The 9,591-nt window shown below is 40.2% G+C and overlaps 1 protein-coding gene across 4 annotated transcripts in view; it reads left to right on the top strand.

Moving 5' to 3' along the window:
* LOC123987296 (butyrophilin-like protein 1) overlaps positions 1-9,591 on the top strand; it is a 208,732-nt gene that overhangs the window by 4,415 nt on the left and 194,726 nt on the right. For 2 of the 4 annotated variants that reach the window (XM_046076048.1, XM_046076050.1), the window contains exons 3-5: positions 4,906-5,232; positions 5,335-5,373; positions 6,579-6,857. The exons of 1 other annotated variant lie outside the window; for it this stretch is intronic. In XM_046076048.1, the coding sequence (XP_045932004.1) occupies positions 4,906-5,232; positions 5,335-5,373; positions 6,579-6,857 (645 nt within the window). Of the gene's footprint in view, positions 1-1,209; positions 1,539-4,905; positions 5,233-5,334; positions 5,374-6,578; positions 6,858-9,591 lie in introns of those variants that run through there. One more of the 4 variants, XM_046076049.1, reaches the window with a different exon arrangement.

The following is a 9,591-nucleotide window of genomic DNA, read 5'->3' as shown; positions in this document are numbered from 1 at the left end:
TGGGGAGCTGCCTGCTGCTTCAGCTCACAAAACAAACTCTCACAGGAGATGCCAATTGAGATATCAAATACTTGTCCCTTGTAAGATTAATGAGTCACAAAGTAATTTGAATCGCCCTCCAAACCGTACAACTCCTCCTAGCCGTGAATCATCCAGCACGTGTTGCTCCAAAATGTTTCCCCGGAAGTGTCTTCACGTCCAACACGGAGCTGACCCACCGTCATTCGGCCAACACATCACCTGTTGTGCAACTCACCTATTTCTGAGGAACCAAACCTGGGTGTGCTCACTGCCTGAGCCAATTAAGTTTGTTGAATACAACAACAAAACCTCGCTCAGCAGCCTCCCAGTGAATTTAGCCTCAAAGACCAAAGGGGAATAACCATCCCGTGGTGTTTTACAGAGTTTCATGATGGACATATGCACTGAAGAAAATTATAAATGCAACACTTTTGTTTTTCCCCCCATTCACCATGAGCTGAACTGAAAGGTCTTAGACTTTCTCTATGTACACAAAAGGCCCATTTCTCTCATATATTGTTCACAATTCTGTCAAAATCTGTGTTAGTTAGCATTTCTCCTTTGTCGAGATAATCCATCCACCTCACAGGTGTGACATATCAAGATGTTGATCAGACAGCATGGGTATTGCACAGGTGTGCCTTAGGCTGGCCATAATAAAAGGCCAAAAATAAAAGTGTTGCGTTTATGATTTTGTTCAGTGTAGCTTTTCTTTTTGTGAAACTGCCAACTCTATCTATCTGAATCTGTAGATAGTTGGCTAATGTGAATAACTTTGGCTGCAGATATTTCTAATGAAACACTGTAGAAAGCCAGTTTTACTGTTCATCAAATAACTTCATTAACTTTTCAGAGAAGAGCATCACCTTATTAATGAATCATGTGTGTTCAACTCTGAAGGTTCTAACAGGGAACACAGAGATTTCTATTGACTTTACAGAAACATGCATAAACAGCACTTAAAGTTGTTGCCTGCGGTAGTTTGGTAGCTTTTGTTGAAGGAAATTGAATGAATTATTCTGTAGAAACTGACCCTGAAAGGTTTTGTTCCTGTTGATAAAGGACATGTCAGGAGTAGAAGAGACAGTGTGGATTAATGGTGAAGCTGAAACGTGTCTGAATTTGAGGCCCTGTAGTTATTCTTTTCATACACAGCTTTAATGATTTAGTGTGAAGATAAAGTCCTGCTCTGGGGGAGAATTTTGACACACAAGCTGAATTGTTGTTCTGCAGAATTCATGAGTCATAGTTAATGGATGTGGAGATTATACTTTTATTCTGAAGGATTTGTACCGGAAGTTTTGTTGTTATTGCAGCTTGCAGATTTGCGCAAGTTCAGAAACCGAAAGTGTTTCGGATGAGCCAATCAGCCGTCTGCGGTCTCTGCAGCTTCTCTAAATAGAGATGTTAGAGTGCTGCGATGTTCAGTCCTCAGCAGACATCCACAGCCATGGAGCTTCTTCCTCTCCTGTATCTCCTCCTTACCTGCTCTGCAGGAACGTCTGCTGATCAAAACGGTAAGAAAACTGAGATTCAGACTTTTTCAGAATTTTATTTTGATATTGTTATTTAATTTAACTGGCGGGAGACTCTGGAAACATGCAGGAGTCTGGAAACAGGATATGAATAAGACTGCTAGTTTAGTAGAAATCCGCACAGTAATAATACAATATGTATCCTAAAACAAATGATTTGATTACAGCATCATTCCGGATTAATTACAGCCTTAATTATATCCTATAATAGACCCACCCATTATTAGTTTTAATTGTTCGTCTTTAGAACTGCAGAGGTGGCTTATAACTTCCGACGTGGCGTCATTACTTGTGCAGGTGGAGGGGGGGGGTTGGGAGGAGGTACAGGGCGGTGTCTCCATCCTGTCGTGAGAAAGCAAAGCACGGATGTCTAATCTTTATTTCCGAGAAAATCTTCTTCTTTTAAATCTGATTGGTTGTTGCATCAATTGCTTAAATTTGGTTACTCTGTGTCCTCTAAGTGAAGCTTATATTTCTTTTCCTTTTTAAATATTTTTAATAACAGACACAAGTGCAAAAATAAATAAATAAATAACCACAAAGACAAACAAACAGCAACAACAAATCACAAAACATGAAAAAAAAATGAGATTGGACCTATTATGAGAATCAGCTTTCCTGGCCAGGTTTGTTGCCAAGTATGCAGACAAGGTATTTGACTCTCAATCATAGGTGTCATATACACGTCACACTTTTTGAAATGGCTGATTTTGTCCCCATTACTTTTTAATTAATTTCAATTCAGTTTTATTTATATAGCACCAATTCATAACAAAAATTATTTCATAGCACCTACATATGAACAGGTCTAGACTGGCAGAAACCTTGAGCACAAACATGACTCAGGGTGGGGCCCATCTGCAGCCTAACTAAGGGATGGTTCAGGACTCACCTGAGCCAGCCCTAACTATAAGCTTTATCAAAGGGGAAAGTCTTGAGCCTACTCTTAAATGTGGAGATGGTGTCTGCCTCCTGAACCCAAACTGGAACCTGGTTCCACAGGAGAGGAGCTTGATAGCTGAACGCTCTGGCTCCTAGTCTACTTTTGGAGACTCTAGGAACCACAAGTAACCCTGCATTCTGGGAGCGCAGTGCTCTGGTGGGGTAGTAAGGTACTATGAGCTCTTTAAGATAAGATGGTGCCTGACCATTAAGAGCTTTGTAGGTAAGAAGAATGATTTTAAATTCTATTCTGGATTTTACTGGAAGCCAATGCAAAGAAGCTAAAACAGGAGAAATATGATCTCTTTTCCTGGTTCCTGTCAGAACACGTGCTGCAGCATTCTGGATCAGCTGAAGAGTCTTAATGGATTTTTTCGAGCAGCCTGATAATAAGGAATTGCAGTAATCCAGCCTAGAAGCAACAAATGCATGGACTAGTTTTTCTGCATCATTTTTAGACAGGATGTTTTTGTAATATTACAAAGGTGAAAAAAGGCGGTCCTTGAAATTTGCTTAATGTGAGACATGTCCTGATCAAAGATAACTCCAAGATTCCTCACAGTGGTGCTGGAGGCCAGGGCGATGCCATCAAGGGAAACTATATCTTTAGATAATGCGTCACGGAGGTGCTTAGACCCCAGAACAATGACAGAGAGTTAAAGAGGTGGTATTCTGCTCATTTTCAGTTTCAAAATCTAATTTAGGGGTTGTACCAGAACAGGTTTACATGGTTTAATTTTCAAAAAAACACAATATTTTTGTCATACTACACATTGCTGCAGCTCCTCTTTTCACCCTGTGTTGAACGCTTCGTTTTAGCTATGGAGTGATACATCTTGTCTGTAAATGATCTTTGTTGGGAGTTGCACATGCTCAGTTCGTAGTGAAGGACTACTAGCCAATCAGAAGCAGAGAAGGCAGAGTCAGTGAGAACCCGGTAAACAGCTTCGAATCAGCTGTACATGTTGCCGACCAGCTTGGCAATATAACATGCAGCAAGAGTTTCAGAGTGGTGAGTTATTAATCTGTAACAAAAGTATCTTTCATCCATAAAGTTTTAACTGAGCTCTGTCTCTACATCACAGGAACAACTTTATGTCCACTGACTGCCTGGAGGGTAGCTAGTGTTTGGAAGGGAGAGGAAAGGTGTGTGCTGCAGCTCGCTGAGGGCATGTCGGAGTAGCCGCTTGGCGAGCCTTATATGAGGCACTTTTAGCTTTCATCCCTGTGACGACACAGGGATGAAAGGGAAGCAAGTGGACTACAAATGAGCTGTTTTCAGGCAGCTCAGAGCAGAGTTTTCTGTGGGAGATGGGAACTCCCTTTCGGCTTTTTCACTTTGCAAACTTGTTTACATGCACAAAAAATATATATAACTCAATAAAGAAGAGGGAAAAAGCCAAAAAGCATAATACCACCTCTTTAAACTATCTCCAGACATCTAGGATTTATCCTCAGCACAGAATAAAATCTACAAGCTACACTGTCCTTTATAACACAGTGACTCTGTGGACACTGTCAGTTTGTCAACAGATGCACCGAAACACTTAGCGTGGGCTACATTACTGTAGTAATCACTGTTTAAACTAATCTGTATAATACTGATCAATGAACAGTAGGCCTAATCTGTCATTATTGTAGTCACACTGATTGGAACATTCGTTGTTATCATGTTGGAGATAATGACAAAAAAATAAATGTAGTTTAAAAGTGAGTTTTTCATTATTAGCTGCAGTCTGAATGTGTTTTGACATAATTTCATTAAATACGAAATGAGCAAGATTTTATTAATATAAAACAGACTACAACAGTCTTAAACTTTACAGTAAGTTTGAACCTATAGACACATTTTCCACTGCACACTCTAAAAAAATTATTAATAGGCTAAGCTACTGGGTCAGACTGGGACATTACAATCACAGGTCAATGAGTAAACTGTTTCCCATCTCAGGTTCAGTCATCTCAGAGCTCAGAGTTAGTTAAGCCTGCTTCCTGAAACAGAGATCTGCTCTGCTCCGGTGTCCTGCATTTGGGTCCACACTCTGTATTTGCCACACTCAGCCAATCCTGACATCTTCCTCTTCCATTTCAATTAGTGTAATGAGTGTGCAGACAAAGACAGTCTGATTAATAGAGTCAGTGCTGATGTTCAACATCACCTGGGGGAAAAAGGGAGATTGTTACTGGTTATTAATTATTAATGCTGAGGCTGCTTTTAAGAAAAAAGAGAAATTAGGTTTAGAAAAAAGAAATGTAAAAGATAAGAACTCCAGATATATTTTTATTAAATATTTGCAAGAAAGTAAAACGTAAACAAGTGCAAATATCTGTTGTGAGTTAATATTTGTTTATAACAACTGGCTTCCTGTCTTAACATACTCATTAATTTACTGTTTTTATCTTCCAGGTCCAGTGATCGTGAAAGAAGAAAGTGATGCTATTTTACCCTGTTCCCTCAGCACCAAGGAGAACATTGAGTCAAAGCTCTTTGACTGGAAGAAGAAAGAGCAGAAAAATAAAGAGGTGTTCTTGTACAATGACAAAGCGTTTTATGGTCATGGCCTTTCAGGTCAAGATGAGCAGTTCAAAGGTCGCGTCTCACATTTTCCAGATGAGCTGAAGTACGGCAACGCCTCCATCATCATCAGAAATACGAAGGTGACTGACAGTGGAAACTACACCTGTGAATTTCCAGATCTTCAGCAAAGTCCAGTCCTCATTGAGCTTGTTGTTGGTGAGTGTTTTCATTAAACAGTTAAAGATTTATTTACTGATGTGACTGGTTTAAGTGTTACATTATTAAACACTCTAACACATGTTCTGTTTTTCCTTTTAGATCGTATCTTAAAGGACAGATCAGCTGAAAACATCCCAGGTGAGTCCTTTGATGACGTCACTGATCTCTACATCACCTGGATGTGATGTCATCACTGATAACTGGAGACACTCATTCAGTAACTCAGTTGAGCTATAACGTTTGCCTTTAAGAAGATTATAAGTTAAAAGGTTTATTAGATTTTCCTTTTTACAATTTCCTAACAACTTTAATTTAATGTGCATGAAGTCACTTCTTAGCCATACCCTGTACTTTATGTAAGCTACCTCTCCCAAACGCAATCCAGTACATTGGTCTGTGTAACTTTACTAATATGTGAATATTGATAAAGTTATTGTTCTCAGCAGGTTTAGCTGTGCAGCCCAAAGGGAAACCACAAGACAAATACACTCAGCTGACACTTTATTCAGATATCTAAAATTGATGCAGTTAATTTAAAGTCACAATGTAATTCTGCTTGTAACAAAGCTGTCCTGAAGGTTATAAAAGTTCAGTTTGTGTTGTAACAGATACGACAAACATTTTGGAGGCTGTAGTTCGAGAAGCTGCTGAACTGTTTTGCGTTACACTGAAAGGTGGTTTCTGTTATTTAGGCTACCCTCCTTGAGATAAACAGGTTGGACAAAATAATAGAAATACCTGTTAGTTCAACATCAGCACGAACTACAGCCTCCAAAATGATCATTAAATGGAATCAACAGGTCTCTAATTTCAATCAATCTGAGCATTATAACCTTCATGAAGGAAGATTCACTGCGGAACTGCTTCAGTGCAAGCTGATCTAACTTCAAATCCACTTCTGCCTCTTAAAATTTGTCATCAGGAGAAGCTGATCACAGATCTGTGTTTATGGAGAGTGTTTACAGAGTGTTTATGGATTTTATGTTGAAGGTGGAATTCAGATTTTTAAATCATGCGCATATCTGTTGACTGAAAGCTTAATAAATGATCACGCTCTCCCTCAAACATTCCGCAAAAACAGAATAGGTCCACTGGGGTCTGTTATCCGATCTATTCTATTCTATTATCTGGAATCAAAGACTGAGTGGTAGTCAGGAACAGAAATTTCTCAGACACAATTTATGAAACACAATGTTTTATAAAACGTCACTGTGTCATATTTTCACATGTTTATTTTACTTTAGTGTAACAGAAAATATTGTCGACATATCAGACAACAACAATTCTCTAATTGTCATTTATAGCTGATATGTCACTTATTGTCAGGTAAACTGTGTTCACAGGAGCATCTCCAAAGCCGTCTGTCAAGATACTTAATCAAACAAATGACGGGGCCCTGCTGCAGTGTGAAGTTGTTGGTGCTTTTCCAGAACCTACAGTAGAGTGGCAGGACAGTGCTGGAAACAAACTTCCTGCTAAAGAACCACAGGTCTCAGAAAGAGGAGGCAGCTTCTACATCATCCTCCAAACTACTGTGATGAAGACTGACTACTATCGCTGTGTAGCCACACAGGAGGAGATCAAACATAAGGCTGAAGCTGACACCTACGTGCATTTCAATGGTGAGATTCTTCTTAGTTGTATTTTTGTGTTTTCAAAGTGAACACACATTAAATTGGGATGCACAAGTTAAAAATCTTTCAAACTGAGTCAGCAATTAATACTGTATTTATACTGAGACCTCATGAATCTACAGAGATGAGAGGAAGAGTGATATGGTGATTATTACAAAATAATATAATATTGCTAAAATTATGATTATGGCAATAACAATGTTACACTTAATGGCCCAGTCTATTAGGCAGCATTAATAAATATGTTTGGTGCTTTCACACCTGTAGTTGGGATCATTTCTTTTGAATTTGACATTTATTACTGTTGCACATCGCGTTTACGCTGTGAACACGACATGATTATGATGGCACTGTTGCAAAATGGGGGAAGACACAGAAAATGGCGAGGGATAAAGAAGAAGGTGTCCAAAGTATAGGATTAATTTAAGCTAAAGAAAACAACAACTCTGTAATTTTAGTCCGTCCACCGTTAAATGAAACTTTTGTCGCCTTGGCAACAGCACGACATCAGCTGATCAGAAAGCAGCCAGTGTTCTGCCAGCGGACCACAGACACAGTAACAGCAACTTTAGCATTTAACTGAAATCATGACTGATTGTTGATTTGAAGCCAAAGTAAGCCGCAGACCTCAGCTGAAAATGTGCACATGAGCGTTTGTTGAGTTGTAACCTCACAGTCAGGAGTTAACTGGGTGTCGGGAGCTGCACCTTTTAACTCCCCTGCAGCTCTCTGTAGCTCAGACAATCCCTGCTACCTGCGTGTGCTAATCCATCCTTTCAACCAGATTGTCTTTATAATTGCCATCTTTATAATAACAAACAACAGCTGTTTCGTGTGTAGGTTCGCGTCATTTCCCGTTTCATATTTCTCGTGTGTTTTCTTGACAAAACAAGCTACACTGTCCTGGTTTGGAGACCAGAAAAACAAAACACAGCTGTTGTCAGCTCTTGTAGTGTGCGACCCCTTGTCACCGATGTAGTGTCATGTAGTGTGAATGCCACAACGACTTCAAGACTGCTGTCATATGACGGCAGACGCTGAAAGTTGTGTAGTCTGCACAAGCCTTTAGTATAACTTGCAGCTGTCTGGTTGTTGGTCTGATGTTTGCTGTATGACACAATATGAATTTCTGAAAGGACTAATAAATATCTATCACCTATAAACATGCACAGCAGATCGCGTTACCAGGGTGGGCACCGTCGCCCAAGCAAAAATACTTCTTAAACAGCGCATCGATGAATCGTTATATATAATCTGTAGAAGCTTGGAATACTAAAAATATCGTTAGCTGCAGCCCTATAAGCATTATTAGTATTAATTAAACTGCAAATTGAATGAACTGACAAAGTACACGGACAACAAACCCAGCATTTTACCAGCTTTCGACCTGTTAATCAGGAAAATATCCACTCTGATGTGCAAACGTGGTTACCAAATGATTTGCATAAATACTGTGTGTATATACAGTGAGGAAAATAAGTATTTGAACTCCCTGCTATTTTGCAAGTTCTCCCACTTAGAAATCATGGAGGGGTCTGAAATTGTCATCGTAGGTGCATGTCCACTGTGAGAGACATAATCTAAAAAAAATAAATCCAGAAATCACAATGTATGATTTTTTAACTATTTGTATGATACAGCTGCAAATAAGTATTTGAACACCTGAGAAAATCAATGTTAATATTTGGTGCAGTAGCCTTTGTTTGGTCAAACGTTTCCTGTAGTTTTTCACCAGGTTTGCACACACTGCAGGAGGGATTTTGGCCCACTCCTCCACACAGATCTTCTCTAGATCAGTCAGGTTTCTGGGCTGTCGCTGAGAAACACGGAGTTTGAGCTCCCTCCAAAGATTCTCTATTGGGTTTAGGTCTGGAGACTGGCTAGGCCACGCCAGAACCTTGATATGCTTCTTACAGAGCCACTCCTTGGTTATCCTGGCTGTGCGCTTCGGGTCATTGTCATGTTGGAAGACCCGGCCTCGACCCATCTTCAATGCTCTAACTGAGGGAAGGAGGTTGTTCCCAAAAATCTTGCAATACCCGGTCATCCTCTCCTTAATACAGTGCAGTCGCCCTGTCCCATGTGCAGAAAAACACCCCCAAAGCATGATGCTACCACGCCCATGCTTCACAGTAGGGATGGTGTTCTTGGGATGGTACTCATCATTCTTCTTCCTCCAAACACGGTTAGTGGAATTATGACCAAAAAGTTGTCTATGAAGATTCTCAGTCATCCAGGTCATAGTTATCCAACGAAGGTTAAAATCAAGGGCAACTGGACTTGGTTGAAGATACTGGAAGACGTTTCGTCCCTCATCCAAAGGACTTCTTCAGTTCTGACTGACTGGCAGGGAAACTCAGCTATTTAACCTCAGTGGGGTCGTTATCCCGGGTCATCGATACCGCTGGTTCGTTAGTGTTCCTTGTTGCTGTGACGACAGTCGTTACAGTCGTTAAGACTACCTGTGGCCAAGACTGAACGACCATCGTTGGTATCTTCACCTGAGGTCAATAGGTTACGTTTGTTGAGTTTCCTGGGAAGTGATGAATACCTACTCTTCGATTCACACCACCCACTGGAGCACAAGCTAGGGGTCATGAGAACACTGCACCACAGAGCGGAAAACATACCAACAAGCGCCCAAGCCAGAGAGAAGGAACAGAACCACCTGAAGGGGGCACTTACAGCCTGTGGATACCCTAAATGGACCTTTGTGAAAACA

Source organism: Micropterus dolomieu, linkage group LG18 (genome assembly GCF_021292245.1).
Source record: "Micropterus dolomieu isolate WLL.071019.BEF.003 ecotype Adirondacks linkage group LG18, ASM2129224v1, whole genome shotgun sequence".
Lineage (NCBI taxonomy): Eukaryota > Metazoa > Chordata > Actinopteri > Centrarchiformes > Centrarchidae > Micropterus > Micropterus dolomieu.
Note: the sequence above shows the minus strand (reverse complement) of the source record. Positions and strands in the feature narration are given on the sequence as shown.